Source organism: Clupea harengus, chromosome 7, assembly GCF_900700415.2.
Source record: "Clupea harengus chromosome 7, Ch_v2.0.2, whole genome shotgun sequence".
Lineage (NCBI taxonomy): Eukaryota > Metazoa > Chordata > Actinopteri > Clupeiformes > Clupeidae > Clupea > Clupea harengus.
The window spans coordinates 6,271,641-6,295,954 of record NC_045158.1 but is presented as its reverse complement, the minus strand read 5'-3'; the positions used below and the strand labels follow the sequence as shown (position 1 = coordinate 6,295,954).

The window sequence follows — 24,314 nt, the reverse complement described above, 5'->3', positions numbered from 1 at the left end:
GATTAGTCTCAATAAAACCTAAATCATCTTTATGATGGTTAACAATGGAGATTTTATTCTGTTACAAGTAATAGCACCATATTTATTGTAATCAGATAAAGTGCCATTGTCAACTACTGACCTTTCTTGGCATTGTTGGTTGTAAATACTAATGTGTATGTGGAGTTTAGGCTGTATTAGGCGATATGGCACAAATGGTCCTAGTCACTGGGGAACGGCGTATAGTTTTTAAAAAGTCATGTTTTGTCCTGCCATATCGTCCAGCCCTAGATGCAAGCCACCTTCCTCAAACTAAACTGTGATTAATCAGACATAATCATCATTGGTCCCAAATCCCTCACCAAAACCAAACACAACTTCTGTCTTACCTTCGATAACGCCACTCTGTCTCCCTCCCCCCACACCTCCACAACCTCAGAGTCATTCCTGACAGCGACCGCTCCTTCGAACACCCCGTCAATCAAGTCACCAGGACTGCCTTTGTCCTCCTAAAAAAAACGAACTCATCTCTGTCCATCACTCTCCTTCCCCGCTGCTGAGCCTTTGATCCACGCCTTCATCACATCCAGAATTGACCAGTGTAACAGCATTCTTTATGGCACATCATTCAAACTTCAGTCCAGCCAGAACTCTCCATCCTGCTCCCTCACTCTCGCTCCCGTGACCATATCACCCCTTGCCCCCCAGAGGCCTTCTCCCCAGCTGCCCCCTTCCTCTAGAACCCACTCCCCAAACACGTCCGAGACGGCTGATGTTCAAATCACGACTCAAAACTCACCTTTTCTCAACAAGTGATTAATATTGTGAGTTATATGTTTTATTGCATTGCTTTCTATGACCATTTACGATTCATGTTAAGTGTCTTTAAGTACCTTGCTCCATAAATAAAATGTATTTATGTTATTATTTTACGCCATTAGGATAGATATGTGACAGTAGAAGTGGGCGATCATCCTCCCTGCCATCCCCAAAGTGTCCCTTGTGTCAAACATTCTTTCAATGCGAGCCTGCTTAATAGTGCACTGGAAAAAAGTAAGGGAATGTGTAGCTAAATTCACTCCCTTTTTTTTAAACTGTTAATTAATGGGAGAATTTCAAATGATCTTCAAGGTAGGCCAGACTTCATGGAGCAGAGAGCGCCAGTATGAAAGATGTCATACATTTGCAAGTCTAATGTGTTTTCACTGTCTGTTAACATCCTCACGGAAGAGAAGAGGCAAAAAAAAAAATCAACAGCCAAAGAGGCGGATGATTAGAAAAGAGGTGATTAAGCTTTGTGTTTTGGATCTGATGACACAGATCTCTTCCTGTGATTGCTTTGCCATTTGGTATGGCTCGCCCCTGTGCTACCTGCAATTACACACCGATAAGAGGGCGCACAAGGCATGGCCTTATACTGAATAAAGGACTCTCTCTCCTACCCCTCTCTCTCTCTCTCCCTACCCTTTCTCTCTCCCTACCCCATCTCTTTCTCTCACTCTCTCTTTGTCTCTCTCTCTCCCTACCCTCTCTCCCTCTCTCTTGTACTTTCTTTTAGCCTCACCCCTGAGTCTCTTTCACATTTCTTTTCTTTTCTTCCTCTCTCTCCCTTTCCCTCTCTCTATTTCCAGGTCTATATTCAACATACCTTTGTTAACAATCAGTCAGAAGGTATCTTTTTAAATCTCTGATTTGCTGGTAATAGTTGATTAGTTTCTGTTTTAACAAAAAGAAAGCTATTAAAAATGTCATCTTTGCAACTAAAAATTCAGAGCTCAGCTGTATGAAGAATGTAAAGCAGATTTGCAATATTGCAAACAATACAAATTATTTCAGGTTGCTTTTGACTTAAATACATTAATAGTTACTTTAGACTTCATACCAGGCCCTTATTACCCCTTCATAACTAATAGCCTTATAGAGTTAAATAGGATCCTCCTCACCAATCCTTCGCCAGACCCCCTTCCCCCACCAGCGTGTTACACAGAACAAAAACATCAACAACAACACCAACAGGTAGAAAAACACCAACAACAAACGATGTGCAACTGTCATTAGAAACAGGTAAGACTCAATCAATAATAGATCACTCAATCAATGATGAGAGGTAAATACAATGTTCACAACCTACACAATAAACTGTATAGCTTCCCTATTGGCATCTACTGGCCGCTTGTTAGCCAGGTCCTGTTGCCTCCAGGGGTGTGCATGTCACTGGCAGCTGTCCTGTCAGGCTGAGAGACTGTGTCTGACTCATGCCACTTCACAATGGGTCACTGCACATTGCCTTGTCAATCCGCTGAAGATATTGATACAAACAACATTGTATGAGGAATAAGGAAGCATCGAGACATTTTTATTTTTATTTCTCTCTCTCTCTCTCTCTGTCTTTCTCTTTCTCTCTGTGTGTCTATTTCTCTCCCCTCCCTCTTCCAGGACTGGCATGACAGTGGAATCTGAAGGACATTTATGAGACTCTGTTGGCTGTCGAGGAGTGTGATGTTGCCCTGGGATACAGACCGCCCATCTCCTCGGAACGCTGCCGCTTGGTTGCCGGCGGCAGCAGTCGTCACAGTGCAGCATTCCGGAGCTGTGGATGTGTCACACTTCTCTGACTCCTGCTCAGGGTCACCAAGGGGACACAGGGAGGTGGCTTAATAGAGCCTGTGTGTGTGTCTGGGTTTGTATCTGTGTGTGTGTATGTGTGTGTGTGTGTGTGTGTGTGTGTGTGTGTGTGTGTGCGCGCACATGCTTCTTTGTGTAAAAAAAGCGTACGTGTGTGTACACATATGTGTGTCAGAATGAATCAGTGTGTGTTTGTGTGTGTGTATGTGAATATGTGTGAGTGTGACTGTGTGTGTGTACATGTGCGTGTGTGAGAGTCAGTCAGTGTGTACTTGTGTGTGTGCGTGCGTGTGTGTGTGTGAGTGTGCGTGTATATATGTGTGTGTGTGTGTGTGTGTGTGTGTGTGTGCGCGTGTGTGTGTGTTGCTGTGTGTGCGTGTGTGTGTGATTGTGAGTGTATGGAGGTCTGTGTGTGTGTGTGTGTGTGTGTGTGTGTGTTTGTGTGTGTGCATGCCTGTATGCCCCTGTAGGTATTCACACCTGTGTATTTGTGTTTGCTGGAGTGTGTGTATATATATGTGTGTATATATCAGTGTGTGTGTATATATATGTGTGTGTGTGTGGTTGCTTGTGGAGGGCATTTAGTGTTCACACACAGGCTTTCATGTGTGCAGTGGCACCTTTTCTTCTTTTCCACCTTATCAGCCAGAGAGCTTTCAGAGCCCTGAGCTACCGACCGATGCTTTACTTACTGCCTGATGTATTCCCCATAAGGGGTGAGATTGAGTCTAAAGTCAGACACATACACACACACACACCTATATCACAGCACTCTCATAGTCTCACACTTAGCCTCAAGGCCGCAGTGGAGCGGAGATGCAAGAGGTGCCTGTTACGAAGTCACAGAAATACACATGGTAACAGACAAAGATAAACACACACAAACACACACACTAAAATGTGAAGACACACAAAAATGCAAATGGATATACGTACGTCATTTATATACCAACTGAAAAAAGCCTGATAATGGGATGGTACTATGATATAATTACTCTGTAATACAGAACAAAAACAGCCCAGTGGTGAATAACAGTGTAACTATAATAACAGTATAACTATAGTATAACTGCATTATAATTATATACTGGGCTATAACTTTCTTAGGGAACGATGGTGTTCAGAAAGATGCGACTGCTAAGTTAAGGGCTCTTTCTCTGTTTAAGCTTCATTTAAAGACGAAAAGAATGTGAAAATGGTAAAGAAACATTATGTTCAATAGGCTGCGGCAGAAAATAATTAATTTCCCTGACAGAGTTTGAATGAAACACGCCGCGATTAACTGACATGGAGTGGAAAGGAGCGTCTGCAAGCTGATGAGTCTGAATATCCTTTTGTTAAGAACGATAAAAGCATCTCGTCCACACAGTACCCTCCGATGAGTGATAAATTATTGCGACTGTCAGATGTCTAATATTTTCAAGAACGTAATTGCACATTCCCCTAATTCTCACTTATCACCAGTGACATGGCAGGAGTATGTTTTTCACGGGGCCTGTTGTCTGCCATGGCATCATTGCTGTGTGCGCCATTGAGTAAGCAGCTATCCATAATTTCCTCTCTTTTTTGCCAAGAGTCTCACCATCTCCCTTCTTCCTTTCATTAACTGTAGTTCATCATATTTGCTCTGATCTCTCTTGCTCTCTCTCTCTTCCTTTCACTCTGTGGCTCTATCATTCTCTCCCTATCCCTCTCCTTCACTCCATCTCTCTCCCTCTCTCCATCTCTCTCTCTCTCCCCCTCACTCTGCCACTCTCGATCTATATTGAGAGGCAGGTGTTGGTTCGGCAGGGGCTGGGATATCAAAGCTGGGTTTGCCCGAGTCTGAGTGTGGAGAGGCATCTGTTGTGCCTGCCTGTCAAGGGCCACGCGATTAGGCAGGAAATCTGCAGCTCTAATGGCGTCATAATGAAACGAGGAAAGTGCGGAGATGAGTCACATGCTCATCAATAATCCAAACAAGGACAAATGTGACAGATCCAATTGCTTCCACCTGTATATTGAAATTAAATAGTGGTGCCTATTAAGCTGTTAATTAGAGCTGAGCAACATGTTACGAGTGTATCTGGCGACGACAACGGCTGGTTCCGTTTTCTGAGAATGTGCACGTTAGCGTCTGCAAGATATGTGGCTTTTTTTTGTTTGGTTTCCAGTGCTTGATGGCATACTCTGAGGCAGCTGCGAGGGGCAGTGTAAACACATTCCCCTTTGTCAACACAAACAGCTGAGCCATGGGTTTGATGACACTGAAAAATTGATTTAATCTCTGTCTCTCTCTTGAAGAGAGAAGCAGGGGGTGGGGTGGGGTGGGGTGTGGGGAGAAAGTGCATAGCAGCACAAGGTTCCGGTGCAGAGCAGAGGCCAGACAGCTGTCCCTGCAAAACAGCCAAAAGAGAGAGAGAAAGAGAGAGAAAAAGAGAGAGAGGGAGATAGAGGGAGAGAGAGAGAGAGAGAGAGAGAGAGAGAGAGAGAGAGAGAGAGAGAGAGAGAGAAAATTATGGTGCAACAGGAACAGGCATGAAGGCTACAGTTTCACTCCCAGGAGAGGACATACACATACATCGTTCAGAGGGAGGCTTTTTTTTGTATGTGTGTGTGGGAGGGGGGGGGGGGTATACCCTAAAAACATCTCCTAAGGTATTAGTAACAAAATATCACAGCAAAGTATACAATTACCAAGGGTGAACGGTCTATACTGCAATTCAATTCCAACGGTACGGTTCACACATCATTTACAGACTCTGATTAGGCAGAATTATCTTGTGCTTTCAGCTTTCCCCATCAATTTTCTGTAAATACATCTGAGAAAAATGGGGGATTTCCTTTTTCTTCCGGAGATGTAAAAATAGTCAAAGAGTCTCTGCTTCCTAGTTTTGCTGCCAACTCCATAGTAACAACACTAGAGCCACAACGATTCAGAATGACTTATGACATATTTATAACAGATTTAGGCCTCTCCACTTTGCATGTCAAAATCATAGTCTATCAGGGTGTTCAATTAAATGTGGGTTTAGAGTGTCAATATGTAAATGGGTTTTGACAGAGAGATGGAGAGAGAACGGTATTAATGTGATGGATTCTATGCACTAAATAATTTTATCTATAATTCCAAACACAGTTAATTACATAGAAAGTATGTTTGATAAACACTTATGTATATACGGTTTGCAGAGATGTAAAAGGGACTAAATTCAGTAGTGTATAAGGAAACTGCATACACTATATGCTCTCCATATAAAACTTCAATGTTTACATCCAGTCAACGCATGTGTTTAAAAACCAACCACTCAAAATATGTTTGGGTTCTTGTTATCCCACACACACACACACACACACACACACACACACACACACACACACACACACACACACACACACACACACACACACACACACACACACACACACACTAAACTTCAGCCTTTGCCTTCACACACTATGATAAATTGTGGATTATTTGCTGACAATGCAAAACACCGCCGGCAGCCGAGATAGACCAATCATTTCATAGGCCCGGGCATCAAATTACTCGGAAGAATTGGCACTTGCTTTTTGCCAGGCCAGAGGAAAGAGGCAGAAGCAACAGAAAGTGGAAGAGGAGCCAAGGCAAAAAAAAAGGGCGCTTCAAAGCAAGGCAGCGAGACACCTAGCATGAACGGCATGTGAATTCATTTCCTGGGTTGCTGAGGGAACAACGCAGGTACCTTCCTTTCAAAACCAAAAGCAGGCGATGAGAGTTCTTTTCACTGTAGAAAGGGGGGGGCTTCCTTATTATTTCAGGGGAAGCAGCTCAGAGAAGCTAGTGAGGGTTGTTACCATAGATATATATAAAGACTAGATGTCTCGTCCAACGGAGTCGAACGTCCGCACATGGCGGCCATCTTGCCCCGGTCAGTTCGCTCACCGATAACATTGTGTTGGTATTGGTATGTACTTTTTAAATAACCATAACTTGCTCAATTTTCAACCGATTTTTAAACGGGTTGGTTTGTTATAAACGTCAGAGATGTAGTTATGACATTGCATACTTATGAATAATTATGTTATTTTCTTAAAAATATCCAAAAAGCATCCCGAATTATAACCACGTTAATAACGTTTGTAAGAAACCAAACCATTTGTAAATCCGTTGAAAATTAAGCAAGTTATGGTTATTTAAATAGTACATACCAATATCAACACAATGTTATGGGTGAGCGAACTGACCGGGGCAAGATGGCCGCCATGTGCGGACGTTCGACTCCGTTGGCCGGCAACGCGGACGAGACATCTAGTCTTTATATATATCTATGGTTGTTACTGTCTGCCACCCAATGTTTCTGTGGCCATCATCCCCACATTTGTCTAAGGGAGGGACCCCTACTGGTCACAGCTGATTCATTCATTCCATAAATCACGTCACAATGCCAGTCATCCTCCTCTAGAACAGAACCCCACTGCCGCTCCATCTGACCGCACAGAGTTGGACTAAATTGGAATTTAAAGGGCCTTTCCCACTCGGGAGCGTAAGACAAATATTTAAATTTGGAGCATTGAATGTGACATTGCCCGAGGCAGCTGGGTCCCCTGGCACCAGGGAGAGGGATTTCAGGGACAGCAAACTTTCTTTATGCGTTTGAGATTCCATCTCTCAATCATTTCCAATGGGGGCACACCACATCAATCCACTGTATTCGTGCACATTACCACGCCCGGCAGCCTATCCCAATGAGCACTCTCCCTAGACTTTAGCAGTTCCCCACGTATCATTCTTATTTGTTTAGTCTAATAACATTTCTTCTGAAAAATCATAGGGATAATCATATTGCCTGTCACCTCGCATTTACCTGGAACTAAACTGCTCCCTAATGGCCCAGTTCAATGCAATGAGATGGTGGAGATCCTGGAGAGAGGAGGGAGAGCAATATTGAAAAGAAAGGCAAAGAGAGGATAAAGAAAGAGAGACTATCTCTGAAGTGTACAATGCATGCCAGCGCACTAGCTCACTGTTTCACAATAACATGTATAAGATATAGAAAATGGAGGAGAAAAAAGAGGAGAAAGAAAATCAGAGACGTAACACAGGAGGCAATTCACCATGTTCTACAGTCATGGACAAACGACTTTAAGACCAGTGTTGAGAATTGTTTTTACTTTTCTCTTCTGAATGGAGTGATTGCATCAAAAAGGAAATTAAATGCATGAGATTGGTTCCTTTTCAATTGACCATCGCGCAGTAAATATGTCATTACACAGCATTTTGCTGTGTTTTGCCTTTTTCTAGAAACCCCTGAAAATGGGTAAAAAAGCATCAATCACAGAAGTCCAGAGGGAACAAATTGTGGTTCTTCAACATGAAGGATATTCTCAACGAGCGATTAGTGAGGAGTTAAAGTGCAGCAAGACAGCAGTTCACAATGCAGTCGTAAAATTTGTGAATTCACGGACAGGAAGCAGTCTGAGTGTCTATGACTGACACTTTTTACCCATCTTCTTTTGTTTTAAAAAAAAAAAGGCAAAACACAGCAAAATGTGACATAATGACGTATTTACTGCATGATGGTCAATTGAAAAGTGACAGTTGCCGTACGCAAGGATGACGCAATCAATTTAATTTCTGATGCCATCACTGCGTTCAGAAGAAAAAAAGTTTTCTCAAGAGTGTCATAAACTTTTGTTCATGACTGTAAATAACCTACGTGAAAAAGGGATGTGAATGTTAAACAGTGTGGGAGTCACAGGCACGAATAAAGAGAGACAGAGAGGGGAAAAGGGAGCTAGAGAGGACTCTGGACTTAGTGGGAAGAAATGATATTCATCCATTTACATAAGTATTTGCATAGGGATATAAGTCAAGTGTGCCCTGAATGTGTCTCCGGGTATATTATTATTAGTGGTATAAGCCTTTCCAGACCATGTCCCCAATGAGTATTTGATGCAGTGAAAACAATGTCCCCTTTTGAGGGGAGAGTTGAGACACTGCAGCTTCAGTCAGACTTGCCTTTGAGTTGCTCTACACAGGAGTAAGGGCACTTCAGCGTCAGCAAAGTGAGCTACAGGGAACCTATGGTGGAAAATGAACATGACAAGTTTGAATAGACAGCACCGCGTCACAAGAAAAAAATGGATTTCTCAATAGAGAATAAGATGTCAGACAGTGAGAAAATTCTACACCAAAATTGTCTTAAACATGGAAAATTGCCAAAACTATTTTAAGGCACAACGGCAGTGTCTGGCATTAATGCACACTCCCACGTTATGAAAATCATAATCTGTTATGGTACTTCACTTCAGTGCCAATAACAGCAAAGCTGCCTATGGTCTTTGTAACATTACAAAACAATATAAAGATGAACACAGTTGAAATAGATAGCACTTAGCCTACACTGGGGGCATGCTTTCAGCTCAGGTGCAGAAAATGTCCTGTTTGGTGTGACAGGGCACATTTGAATTCGGTGGCACTGGAGGCAGAAGGAAATGGCTCTGAAAGAGCTGTAATTGGTGATGCACGTGCTGACATGAGGTTGCCTGGCAGTGGCAGATCCCTGCATATCAAACAGGAGCCATTGTCATTACGGAGCAGGTGAAGCTACCTGCCGATAGCGTGTGCAGCACCTGTCCCACTTTTCCCCCTCAGAGTTGCTGTTTGTGTTTTGTATTTGGTATTTGTTTCCCCATATGGATCCTATCATGCTATCTCCATCTGCTACGCACACATATAACCACACACACACACACACAACCACACAGACAGACACACACACAACCACACAGACAGACACAGACACAACCACACAGACACACACACACACACACACAACCAAACAGACGGCAAGGAGATTTCCTTTAAGTGCGAGACAAAGACGAAGCCAGATAATTCCTTCATAAAAGCCCAGAAGCCCCAGTTGTTTTGTTATTTACAGTAAAAGCAATCAGAGTTTTTCCCTTAGAACTTCAACCTCATTCAGTCATACACCTTGATGGGCTTTGTAGTTTAGTAATACGCAAACCGTACGCCTTTCGACCCCAATCCCTCTATAATGGATGCTATAATGCATATAATTAGCTTCTCTCCGTCAAATTCTTTCAACTGTATTTATTATCACCATTGTATGGAAAGAAAATTATGACTAATGCTCTTTAAATACTGATAAGCCCTTTGATGTATGTATTACAACAACCCCTCCTGGTCCTCAGCACATCTGTGAAAGACTCCTCACCATCTATGTGTCTAAATCTGTGGTGACAGAGGAGGAGGGGGGGAGCATTAGCGTAGGCTAGTAATGGCAGACTGTAGCCACTGTGTGCGACTGATGGCACGGTAATGCACAGCGGATGAGCCATAATGGCTCTCGGAGGGGGACAGGGGGTCAGCGGCAGGGATGGGTCGCTCTCCACAGAGAGTCGACACGGGAGCTGGAGAACGACCCTCCCATGACCATCGGAGCTCCTCGGTCTGAGTTACAGTTCAGCGGAGCGAGGTGTGTCCATTACAGAAGCGGATCAGAGCCGAGGGAGCCATTTAGCGAGAGTCGCTGTGAGCCTTTTCAACTGGCACTTTGGGTAGGGGAAGCGTTAGCATAGTAAAGTAATTACAGACTAATTAGTTATTGATCTGAGAGCCGGTTATGTTTGTGGGGGTGTAGAGTGGGGGGTTACAGCAGCTCAGTCTCAAGTCTTGTATGACAACCTTCTCCCCCCCAGAGTTTCTCAAGGTCATTTTGCCCTTCAGTCTATGCTAAGCTCTGGGAGTGAAATCATACTGCACTTTTGTGAAAACTTTTACAAAGTATTAAAAGGTGTGTCACCAAAAAAATTAGATTTTGTCTCTCAACAAATCATTCCATACCTGAATTCTTGTGTTGCCGAATGCTGAAAGTATTAAAAAACGCAAGCAACAGAACAGAGGATGTTGTTTCACAAAGCAATCGTGTGGTAGATAGTGGATAGTTATTTGGTCGCATCATCTTCACTAATTTAAGGGCATATCAATAAGGGCATATAAAGAAATTATACTAATATCAACTGAAATATTAATGTGGAAATCAAACCATTGTAGCTTTTATGCATGCATTTCAGCAAAGTGCTTCAGCATTCAGACACCCTGTTAACAGATGGACTCAGATACATAAAACAGAAGAAAGGAAGGTCATAAAAACCTAGACCGAACAATAAAAACACCCAAAATTAACTTTGTAAATAATGAAATAATGTAAAAGACAACATAAAGAGAAAGAAGAGATTAGCATAATTCAAAACACACAGAATTGAACGAAGCAGAACAACAAGAGAGGACATAAAAGTGAGCCCATCAGCAAGTAAATAGATAAAAAAAAGGCAAAAGGTATCAAAACAAGTTTTTAGTCCTTCTAGTTTTTAGTTGACAACAGAAAGTGATGCCCTATGGTCCTAAGCTTTGCTCAAACAGAAGGACAGACTGTACACATAAAAAGCTTGATCCTCGATTCTTGTAAACCACGGCCATGATGTTCAGACGACCAAGCTGGTTTGTATACAAGGCTTGAAGGGATGCATTAGGAAAATGCCTCAAATGCATATCAAGATACACTAATATGTATCGCACTGATCTGGGCCGAGGTGATTCAAAGTGGGGACTCACGGTGACCTGTCCTCTGGGTCATAGGTGCCATGAGGCATAAAGTGACAAATGTAATTGCAACGTAGGACAATGAATGGGATTTAAAAGTCGGTAAAATCATTCAAAAACCAATTCCAAAATTGCCAGTCGCAAATTCAAGGGACTTTAAAGCAGGTGGAAGATGAGACGGGAGACTGCTTTTCTGCTCAAGCAAGGCTGATAACCTGCCTGGCTGATTTTGAAAGGAAAGAATGATGCGCATTTGGAAAGGCTGTGGTTGCATGTTAGCCCTCTTAAAGTCTATTAGATGGCACACACAGGATGAGAGGTGTGGGTGTTTGCTGTGTGCTGCACTAATCCACTTCCCAATTCATTCACTTTGTCATCAGAGCACACACACACACACACACACACACACACACACACACACACACACACACACACACACACACACACACACACACACACAGGTTTCCAGAGAATTGACGCTAATCTGGTAAAGTTTGATCAGGTTAGGAGCAGAGGGGCTTTCTTGGTCTCCCTGCTCTCTCCCACGAGTCCAGAATCGTGTGCTTTGCTTGCAATTCATAACTGCCCCCTCCCCCAAAATAGGTGCGCACACACACGCACACGCACACACACACACACACACACACAGCCCAGCTTTCTTCCAGAGGACACTTTCAATCATGCCACCAGCTGAGACGTGTCAAACAAAGCATCCGCTCTATTAAATGAATGTCGGATCGGAAAAAAAGAAAACGATCAATTTGTAATCCTCTTTGTTTCGTGAGCTCGGCAACAGACAACCCCGCTCCCCCCACACCTCCACACACGCACGCACACACACACACACACACACAAACACACGCCCCTCCTCTCCCTGACACCAGCCACTCCGTCTTTCTCTTTGTCAAATTCAATTAGGGCGGACATTACTGAGGGAATCTTCACAAGAGCCAATTAAGGCCGTAACCCCTCCACGCCGGGCGCTTAACGCCGTGCCGTTAAATAGAGGATTTGAATGCTAAGCCTCTAGGACCACTGCTGACAAGTTTATTTGTTTTATCGAGGCACCATCATGAGCCCACCCTTCAGCCCATGAAAATGCAATTAAAAAAAAGAAAACCACGACAACCCCCCCCCCCCCCCCCCCCCCCACCTTCCATGCATGTTCCATACTGCAGTCAGCCTGCGCATGCGCTACCACCTGAACTCTACCAGGTGATTGTTTTGACATGATATTAGCTATGATTTAGTATTGCTTTATTCCTGGGTACTGTTTCATGTGATTTGCCGCTCATGACAACTGATGTAAGTATACATACATAATATTCAAGGCTTATTTAAATTGTGTCAAATCCTTAAGGCTACTGCTGTGATTGGAGCATGTTCTGAAATCTAGCTTTGTTCAATTCCCATTTCATACATTATATTTTTAAGAACATTTTATTACATTTCCGCCGCTCGTGCAATGTGCTGGGGAAAATAGCATACCAGTATCTTAAAACTCTTTTAATAATAGCTAGCTTTGGCAGATGGATTGTCAATGTAACTCTAATAACATAAGTGGTTATAACCAGGTTCAATTCAACAGATGAAAAACAGTACGTCTTCTTTAGGACACATTTGGAGAGGAAATTATATCCTGCTAAACGCTCCTGGAAAAACCTTGTGTTGCTGTCAAAGATATTTGTGGGATTCTATTATGGGTTGTCAGGTTGGCCGTTAACAGTTGGGTCACATACCTACAGGTCCGTTTGCTTCATCTTTTCAAACTGCAAACTTGACAAGGAATTCGGTTCCATTTTCCATCCAAGGCATTCAGGCCTTGTAGCAGACATACTTTCTGCTCTGGTACTTTTGTCCCGGCTGACAAAGACAGCAATTGAGAAGCAAACGTTAACGCTAATAACAAGCTTTGTTGCTGTAGTTTTCTTTTTGCTGCTAGTGAATGAGTTTCTTGCTGTACTGTATTGATTGTATTTAAAGGACCATCTCACTTCTTGTAACAGGAAATTGCTTCAATATTGAATCTGTCGGAAAATCCAACCTCTGTTTTGGGCAGAAGCCAGCGCCATGTCAGCCAACCAAAGCTTGCCAATGGCATTGTGCTCCTGCCAGGGCTATTTTTACAGCATGCATACATATGCATGTTCTAGAGGATCTATGCCACTAAAGAAAAGGCCTACATCCCTGGCTTTAAAACTACATGTAACCACGACAACTGCAATAATGCCTTTTGCGGTGGGCAACAAGATTAAAGGATGGGAAATAAACCAGGAGCATTGAGTTGGTTTAACTCCTAAAGGTCTGAGGCCTGTTAGACTTTTTTAAGGTAGTCTGACATGCCTTGATGTTTTTGTATATTTCCTCTAACTAAAAACATTGATGCACAAGCGGCATATATGTAAACAATTAAAGGTCTCTTGTGGTGTTCTTTTTATGACTCTATGTAACGGTGCGGCTGCCCGTTACCAATACGGAGATAGAATCCTGGGCTAAAACCAACACACTGGACAGCGCGGGTACAAGCACACGTTTTATTTGCACACAGACAATACCAGCATATTTCACGGCGATCACGACCGCCTCGGTAAAGACACACACTAAACATACTCAGACTGAAAGGCCTTCCCTACAACGCGTGGCAGCGATGTACGGGGCTGGACAGCAGCGGAGTGCTTGCCGTGTGGTGGAGTGTGGACTTCCAGACGCAGCACAGAGGAGCAACCCGATGGAAAGTCGGGAAGGACCTTTGAACTGTGGGGGCATGGAACGTCTAACGTGAACAGGCCAACGAGGGTGTGATGAATAGTAATTTATTTAGAATGCTAAGTAAATTAGATAATACGATTGTCTATGTGTAAACCCGTGATGAGTGCTATAGAGAAAGGGAGTTAGTGACAATGAGTCGGAATAGGTATTTGTTATTGATGATTGATTTGATTGCGATTGGTGTAATGGTTCAGGCCGGGTAATTAAATACCGGCGCAGAACAGGTCCGTGAGAGTGAGAAATCTTAGGGGAATAACTTCCCACCCCTGTAGACAGAGAGGTTCATTGTTTAGATTGGAGCGCGACACATGTGTTAAGTTTACTCTGATTATTGAGAGTTTACCTATGCCTTTGTGGAGCTGAATTGTTTAGGGCTTATTTATTTACTGAGATTTATGGTTTGGAGTTTTTGTTTCCTTTTTGTTTTTTCTCCAATCTGGCATGTTGTGCCTATTCTGAGCGGATTAAACATTTGCCATTTGCCACCAAACATCAGAGACACTGCCTCCAGTTCAGCAGCAGGTGGACGGAGGTGAGGCCGCAGCATCCACGTACTCAGCAGGAGGGTGTCAGCAACTTCAACGCCAGATGGGCGGAAGGGTTCCTGTCTGTCCAGCTAGGCGCGATGTGCCTTGTTCTTCCCGTGAACGACAGCCGTCGGCTGTAGGGGAAGGGGGAAATGTAACGGTGCGGTTGCCCGTTACCAATATGGAAATGCAGCCCTCGGCTGAAACACACACTGGACAGGGCGGAGTACAAACACATGTTTTATTTGCACACAAACACTAACCACATATTTCACCGCGATCAGCACGGCATCCACACCGAACATTCCGGGACTGAATGGCCTTCCATTTAACGCATACAAACGTTGAACAAGGATGTACAGTGGCAGGAGTAGGCTACTTGCCGTGCGGTTTCATAGTGAGTTCCAAATGCAGGGCGGAGGAAACGACCCGATTGGAAGTCAGGAAAGGACCTTTGAACTGTTCAGCATGGAACGCCAGACGTGCCCACGCCAAGTTGGTGGGATGAGAGGGGTGTGTAGTGTGTGTGATTATTTTAAGTGCTTTGTATTAATTAGATATAATGAGTGTCTGTGGGTGAACCTGTCGGTATCATTAGAGGCAAAAGTATTTATTGTAGAGTCGGAAGATTGTTTTTTCATGTCTTGGAGGAGCGAGAGTCTGAGGGGAACAACTTCCCACCCCTGTAGACGACGAAGGTGAATTGTTTGGAGTGCTACAAATTGTTTACTTAACTTCTTATGATTGATAGTTAGTTGTTTACTTTGGAGCTGAATTGTTTAGAGTTTATTTAGTTATTGAGAATTATGGTTTGGAGTTTTTGTTTTCTTTTTGATTTTTCTCCATTCTGGCGTGTTTGGCCTTCTGTGAAAGGATATTAAACATTTGCCATTGCCACAAAACATCCGAGACACTGCCTCCATTTCATTCTACATCGCCGCGAGGCCATCCCGGCTACACTCTAGGACAAAAAACACAGAGTTTTAAGGCATATTGACAACAAGAGTAAAAAAAAAACTATTTTCCCACCGGTCGGAAATGGACCTTTGCTTGAGTAAGTGCTGCGAGTGCGGGATGCCTACCTTCACCACGTCTTCGTCCGTGGAGGCACAGCCCACCATGTTGTCCACCTCCCTCACCGTGCCGTCCTGCTCCACGGTCACCAGCTTCACCGGGACCGACACACGCTGGCCGGTCAGAATGGCAGTGTTGAGGATCTCTGTGTTCTGAGAGAGAGAGAGAGAGAGAGAAAGAAAGAAAGAAAGAAAGAGAGAGAGAGATAGAGAGAGAGAGAGAGAGGGGAAGAGAGGTGGCAGAGGGATGTGAGCATGATTTACCTTCATCATAATTTTACCTAACAATTGTTGTACAGTCGTAGCAACACATGGCCCTTCCAATGAATGCAAACATGTAGACACATGCTGTACACTGGTTATGTATCTTCTAGATGTATGAAGACTTATGCATAGGTCAAATACAGCTGTCCTGTAACACTTTAGTACAAAGTCTTCAGTAAGACCCACTCATGTCATGGAAAAGAAATTCCACAATACATCTGTAACTGACACACTCGCTGCCAACATACGACAGCGTTGTCCAAAAGCACTGAACTCAGGGAGCTCTAAGCTCAGTAACTTCACCACTTTTCTTCTCCAGTCTAATCTCTCAAGCGTTTTGTGTACTTCTGTGGTAGCATCTCAAACACATCTGGCATGCATCAATAACTTTAGTTTTTGGTTAACATAACCATATGCAGCACCCATGCAAAAAAAAACTGCCGATTAAAAATGCGCAAGAGGAGAATCTGAAGACTGGCATTTATGCATTTATGCAGATGATAACAAGCACACAAAGGCTATTGGATCCATATCACGACCCCGCTCATTGATGTGAGGACGTTAGGTATTCATTACAATCTGAGCCCTCTCTGCCACAGAATGAGCAATGAGGTCTCCTTCCGCGGTTATTTAGTCGCATATTAATTTCAGTATTTACTGTATAAATATTTAATGTGCGACAGCTTTCAACCCAGCCCTCCCCAACCCCCCTGGGGAGGCGACATGCTCTCCTCCGGCTTTATCCTGGCCGGATCACAGAGGGACTGGCGGGCGGCGGAGTCGCCAAGCCGGAATGACATTTCAACTTTATAAAACCCCGGTAATTGCTCTGAGAGAGTGGGTCAGCCTGGGTGGCCCCATCAGCCGTATCCGTGGCAATTACGAGCCAACGTTACAGCAGGAAGCTCACCGACAACCTCACCACCATTGCCCCCCCCCCCCCCCCCCCCACACACACACACACACAGAGGAGGGGGGGGGGGGGGGGATGGCCACAGACAAAGACTGTGATTCAGTTTTAGCCTATACTGAAAAAGTTCTCCATTTATTTCCTCAAGCAGGCGCTTTTATCACCCTCACATACATACAGTACATACTACACATACTATTGTATTTTCACTTCTGCTCCTCAGGCATTAGAAGCATAATTGTGATTCGTGCTCATGCTATTTTCCCTCTTGATAGCTACTGTCATGTTCAGGGGAGTGCATCCTGGAGAACCACATGGATTTCCTTTGTTCCTTCAGGCTTTAGGGATTGCAGTGTGATTTCCACTGATGGCCACAACATCTGAACATCTCACTCTGGCAGTCATCGTCCTTGATGTCTGACTCTCACTCTGAGACAGTTTACATCTGCAGAGTGGTGATTTAACAGGGAATCTGTAGCAGTGTTGGTCTTTATATAAGTGTCGAGAAGCAAAGAGCATCATGTAATAGCCTCTCCTGAGGATCTCAAGCTCTACACCTGCTCTTGCACACATTCATTTTCAATCAGAGCCCTTGGTAAAAAAAAAAGAGGAAGTATGGTACGGCAGAAATCTGTCGTCGTGATAAAATGAGTTGTGGACAGATTTCTTAAGGATGGGTCTGTCATATAATAGACTAGGCTACTACACCAAATTTACAACAACAACAAAAACAGTCGTTATATGTAAACACAATAAGAACACTTGTTGAAAAACCCACTTTAGACTGAGGGCCTCATTTACTAACAGGATTGTGCCCATTTCAGGCGTAAAATAGCGGGTAAAGACATAAAACCCTATTTCCAAAGGAGGCGCACCTGAGTAAAAGCACAGATTACCGCTGCTAGGAAGTGGGTGTGGGAAAGTGGGTGTTCGTCGCAAAGAGATGGGAGGAGATGCGTAAAGTGCGCCTAATTATGTATTAGTAACGAAACAACGTGTTTTAGCATGACATATCAGCTGCTAAATTAAAACTATGTGCCTGCGAGAAATTTGAAAAATGTTTATATTTGATATATCATTTAATATAGGCATACAAACAAATAGAATTACAAACTGTACCACCAGCTAGCTGTTCGGGAAAAGTTCGGCCACGTCTTACCCAGAATCGCCGTTCATTGTATGGTTTAAACGGTATTTCATAGTTCAAGCACACCGAGTACAGTGCACACCTTCTGCGTAGGAGTAACGCGTATGTATTCAGGAAAAGTACTTGTACTCGAAGCACACTAACTAAACTACCGGTAAGTAAATTGTAGAGAGAGCAGCATATTAATTTTCACCTTCCATGTTTATTTTGATGTTATAGCCTCTCAAGCGCAAGCTACCCCCAGTGCCATGGCAACCTACAACTACAGTTTTCAAATGTATCTGCCTAGGGCAGCGTTTTTGAAAAGCATGGTTTTCAGTGTTGGAATACGCCGTTTTAAAGTAAGGGGTGTCGTGTATTCCTACCAGACTATTTAACGGGATGCTATGGAGCAGTTAACCTGGATATTAACTATCCTAGCTATCTCTAGTTTAGAGACCCATCGTAACATTTTGCAGTTGCCTGTGTGTGATTAACTCATGTTAATATGTGTGAAAATGAACTTTCTTGTGAACATAAACTCGTTAATATGAAGCTGCACAGGCACCCTGAGGGGTAACCATAGCAACCCAGACACTCAATGTTCGCTGAAAAGTTTAATTTACCCAAATCAGCTCACCAATAAAAGACAGTCTTGAATTCAAAGTGATCACAACTTTTAATGTGGACGGAAGGGCTAAACGGAGAAATATTTATGAGTTTCTATATTTACCTGGGTTAGTTTGCTGTAACCTCGTGAACCAAAAGCTCTAATTCTAATTTTAGCTCATCATCCACGGTGGAACACACATGCTCTTTCTTCCCTATTTTCGCGGAGCGCTAAATAACACTAATGGGCGGTGTTAGGCGCAGATGACGCGACGAGGGTTCTTGTTTGATAAATAGGATGCAAAATACCGTGCGTTATTTGCGGTTTGGCAAAGGCGCAGATTAAGCTGCGGTCGCAATGTTAGTAAATGAGGCCCTGAATGTTCTATCTTTGGGCTACTGTAGAATGTTGGTAACTAATGTTAAAAGCTCATCCTTATCCATCCATACTTTACCCTTGCGTAAGACCAAGAGTTATATTCATATAATATCATATTCATCGTATGCTTTGCTCTATGTGCTGAGACCAATCCCATCATAGTTGCATAGTTTCCTAACTGATAAAATTATTGGATTTCTAAAATCATGTACATGTGCAACCCCTATTACACACAAATACGAAGTTACAAGGTGCCCTACACAAAGGTTTCAGAAACATACAAAACCACCTTCTCAGGAGTTTCTTTATAGAGCTTCACAGGATTTAAAGGAGTTTAAAGGGCTTTCGAGAGTTAAAACAGGACATTCTTACAGTGGCCTGTGAAGCTTGATTCTCTTTACTTATACCCTAAACAAGACAGTGGACGAGATCGACTGTAGTGTTAAGAGATGAAATGATAAGTAGAGAGGGAGGGAGAGCAGTGGTTCTCCCCTAAGGCAAAAGCAGACATGAACAGGAACAGTCACGGTCTCCACGGTTACTGCTGTAAGTGTACTCTACATAAACCTAAGGCTTAGAAAAGACAAAGATCCTAAATCTGATGAAAGCAACAAAGTCTCATCCATATCAATACATCAGACCACAGGCACAATTTATGCCAAAATAATTTTAAATCACGTACACGGTTTCAGTTATAAAACATAATTACTGTCCTTTCAAACCTGACCAAGTTGTGCAATGTTCTTACATTGTAGAGTCCCTCCTTGCATTCACAACATCTCAGGCTTATATTTTGGTTTAGCTCACAGAGTGCTGTGTCAATTTTTTTTTATCTGTTGCAGCATGAAATCATTTGACCATACTGATTAATATTTCAAAACACCATTTCTGCATGCTATAATAAATCATAGTCACGGGACTTCACTGCTGATCTCTTCATATGAATTGTGTTAATACATTTCACACTTTCAGGAAATGTCCAGACCTTTTGATATTTCCAAAGAGAAAAGAAAGGCAAAGAAGGAAATGAAAAAAAAAAAGCGTCACGCTTGTCCCAGTAAATGACTCTGTGCCACGCCACGCCTGTCCCATACGACATGCATTGTGCAATCTTCAAAAGCAGCAGCCTGTTGTCTGAGGCGCTGGATTCAGATAACACTGTTTGACTGGTCACCTGCCTGCAACGAATGCATTAGCGAGTGCAAGTGTTTACTGTAACTAATCGAACCATGACTGCCTCAGAGACGTGGACGAGTCCCTCCACAACAGGAAGTGGGCTGTCTCCAGAACAGAAGAGGAGGAAGTGGATGAAGGCCTATTTAATAAGCTACTGTGAACGCAGTGTTGAAGATGCAATGTTAAATTTGATACGTCATTAAACGTACATGCTAAGAAGGATCGTGGAGTTAACTAATAGTGCGACTAATTACTAAAAGGTGTTTATCAATAAGAAATCTGTAGGCTAATTGATTACTTATTCCAAAATGTTCAAATGTTTACATTGTTATGTTACTTTGAAAGAAAGAAATATCTTTCAGAAAACAACTGAGAGAGGAGTGAAGATGCAACATAAATACCTACTCAGAAAGAGTAAGCCGTTTTGAGGTCATATCACAAACAGCAAAATAAACAAACTTTACCGGGCAAGTTTCATGTATGGCATTGTGTAGAAGGAGAAATAAAAAAATAATTTCTATTATGCTGCATAACCTAACCTGCCAGACATAATAATGCGCCTTGTTTTGTCAGGTACTTTCACAGCTCAGATAACATGTGAGTGGGCTATCGCTGCGGGTCCGTCTGGAGAAATTGGGGATTTAATTTCTTGACTTGGCCAAGCCCCGGGCCTCTACTGCCATGCATCTTATTTTCTCTAACGGCCCCCATCTTCGCCACGGTCCAGTGCGTGTTTGCACCTTACACCGACCAATTTACTCTCTTAGTGAAGACGATGACATTTATTTAGTGAGGACATGCTATTTAATTGGTACACACACACAGACACACACACACAGCGAAAGTGAACAATGTTCTACACAACAACACTCAACAACAAATACTGTCCGCTATCTGGTTGTCATGCCCTTGTAAATCTGCACCCCATCTGCACAAGTTGCACCATTAGGAGAAGCAGCCACCATCACCACCGTCTAAATTAAGGGTCTGCCGTCATGCTGGGTTAAATGATAGTTTTTCTTGTCGTGACTTGAACCTAAGGAGCAGACAGGAAACTCTTCAGCGAGGCACTCCAAAAGCTGCAGCTTCCTGCTTGAAACCTTTGCAACGCACACTGACAAAAGGCTGCGAGCGACATCTCTGAAAAAGAAGGCTTAAATCAGCTCTGTAAATAAATTGGCATGTTATTATGATGCCAGCATGTTGGAGAGGCCATTGAGAGAAGGGTTTAGAGCACAGCTGTACTATTACTCAGCGTCTTAGGCTCATTTCCAGCCTCCGAGTGCTTCCGAGGCCAAATCAATTGTGACCCTTGATCATATTTTGTGTTTTGCCAACTGCGTGTAATCCAGTTATCTACAACCTTTTCTCCTTCCGCTGCAGAAGCGCCACTGGTCAAAATGTATCTCAGGAATGTATCTGTTTACTGTAATAACACAAATATGTTTGAGACCGTTTTCATTTTGACTGCACTATACTAATGCATGTCACATTGTGTATGCAGAATCGCTATGAAAAATGTTAAATCAGTTCTAAATCCTAATCCTGTGACAGATACAACCTCCAGTCTTTAAATGCCATGATTATGTTTTTGAGCCTAAACTAGAGCATCGTCAGTGTGACCTTTCGCCAAGATTTCTTCACAACTGCTTGTTCAATCCACTCGACGATCAGTCACCAGAAAAGTGGGAAAGTTCAAATCACTGTGAGATTAGATTGGACTTTAGCTGTTACAGATTCAGTCAGACAGAAGAACCACGCCATTAACACAGCATCGCAGAGAAATACAATAACACTCCAGGACTTCCAAAATGTCCCGACAAACACAGCGAGACAGCACACAAGCCCCGTAGCTCGGTCAAATTACCCAGAGCGATCAATAAAGCATCACTTATACTTCAGTCCTGAATCTGAATAGAATCGCTCATGATTTGCCGAGTTCTGGAGAGCACAGTGTTGCACAGTGGACTGCACCTAATCACTGTTGAATTACTGAGGTGTTTACAGCAGGAGTGCTGAATGAGCATGCGGCCGAGACTTATTAATAAATAGTTGAGGAGGGAATAGGTAATGGCCTGAGTCAGTGTGAACAAACAAAGCACTGCAGTGTGTGTTCGGGAGCTCTGGCACCATGCTAAAAAAGCCTTTCATTACTGGGCATTAATGACTACTTTTCTGAAAAAAATAAAAAATAAAAAAATAAATAAATAAATAAAGCTTGTCGATGTCCAGGCATGGGAAGTGCTGGGAAACATGGGCTACTGAAGCTAATCAAATACTAATTGGTTAACGAGGGGTTGAATTTGAGAGCCTTAGGCTGGTGTCCTCGTGTGACAAACAATTCGATTCAGCTCACCACTTTCGGCTAATTGGCTTGAGGGGAGAACATGCTGTTTGCACTCGCTGGGCGTCCGGACTCACTGAAAACAGATCTGGCTAAGGGGACGTACAAACAGGATTGATGCACAAAACTATGTATATTTTTGTGGAAATCATGTTTGTCACACTCCCTTACTCTCTCTCTCTCACACACACTCACACACACAGAAAAACACAGTTACTAATCAAAATGTTTTACTTTAGAGTATAACATTCATTCTGTTGCTTTGCATCTTTTCGCCGTCTAGACAGGCTCTTAATTTATTTAGCAGTGTGTGTTTTTGATTGGTTTGATCGTTTGAATTTGCATCGTCTGCTGTCTGCTCATATGCCAATCAAAAAGTAATGAAATATTTTGTGATGCTTTGATGAAGTAATTAAAACAGTTACTAATGTGTGACCTATTGCATTTCAAAAGTAGCCTTCCCAACCACGGACAATATCCAAATGGCTTGTGGGATTCTGCTCTCAACACTGTTTAACACGCTTAATTCCTTTTCAAAGGGTTTCAATTGATTCAATTTTTGACATAACTCAAGTCACTTAAACTAAATAAAATAGCTTTTTTGCTCAATAGTGATGCATTTAACTCAAAATCACCCTATTGCAATCAGGGAAGTATTCATTATGTTACGTTGCTATTGTTATTGCTGGTGCTGGTGCTGGTGCTGGTGCTGGTGGTATTGTGTTCTAGGCAGCTTGAAGAGGCAATTATTTCTCAGTAAGGCAAAAACTTGCAAAAGCAATCAGGTGACTGAGCAAAAGAAGAGGGTCCCTTCAGAAAAACACAATCCTGTTCATAGTTCTCATCTCCATTTTTCTCATTATCATGACACTCCCTTAGGGTAGATTGTATTACACTATTTTAACAAAGCTCAAGAAGCAAGATATGATACAAAAATGACTTTTTTTTTTTTGGGTGAAAAGATCCAGTGTGGGCAAATAAATGTCTCTGGCATAACTACTAGAACAGAGAGTGTTCCACATGGGGTGACTGATTATACCTCTACGTTCCATTTCCCACAAGTAAGCAGTCGATCATTGGTTTAGTTCAAACTCTCTATCACTGTCTACATTTCCAATTAGGGAGCATTGTGTTATGATGGCATTAGTGATGTCTCAGCCTATCGGTTTGCGGGCTCAAATTTGCGAAGCCGGGGCGAAAGTGTTCCTGGGATTATGCTCCAATTTTTTTGCGTGGGGAATGTCTTTTGAAATTTGAACACAGGACCACTCTTGCCATCAATATTTCAGGCTGCCTAAGAGTTTGCCTTTTCATCTCTCTAACAAGTCTGTAGTTGTTTGGCACACACACCCCCCGTGTTAAGAGCATGACGATCATCAGCACCACACACCCTCTCTCTCTCTCTCTCTCTTTCTCTCTCTCTCCACTGCCCCTTTCCCTTCCCTTCCCTCCTGAAGCTCTCCACAGCAATTTTGAAAAATAATTGATCTTTTCCACCATTTTCCACCCTCTCTCCTACCCTCTCTCTCTCTCTCTCTCCCTCTCTCTCTCTTATCTGTCTTTCCCATCCTGCTCTGGTGTTCTTTTCTGCTGTTACACCCCCCCCCCCCTCCCCCATTCTAGCTCTGCATCTTCTATCTCCCTTGTTTTACTCTCCTGAGCTGTGAGGGGCAAATTACTGTAGACCCATTAAACACACCAAGTGCATCCAGAGCGTCTGCCCCCAGCTCACTCTGCGTGCCACTGGGGAGACAAATTTAGATTTAACTGCCTTAATGCATCGCTTATTTGTTCCACAACGGCAGGCGAGTCCTTGTTTAGATGGAAATAAGTGAACTCTGACAATGGAAAGGGGAGGGTGGGGTGGAGGAAACACATGCTGGTGGTTAAAAACGGCAGATCACATGAGTTGGATTCAAATGAATGAAATTGGAACCCCGCTTGGC

General features: G+C 43.0%; 1 protein-coding gene across 2 annotated transcripts in view; it reads right to left on the bottom strand.

Moving 5' to 3' along the window:
• Nucleotides 1-24,314, bottom strand: part of si:dkey-215k6.1 (transmembrane protein 132C) — a 163,373-nt gene that overhangs the window by 9,647 nt on the left and 129,412 nt on the right. For both annotated transcript variants that reach the window (XM_012815851.3, XM_031570300.2), the window contains exon 5: nucleotides 15,570-15,713. In XM_012815851.3, coding sequence (XP_012671305.2) covers nucleotides 15,570-15,713 — 144 coding nt within the window. The remainder of the gene's footprint in view (nucleotides 1-15,569; nucleotides 15,714-24,314) is intronic.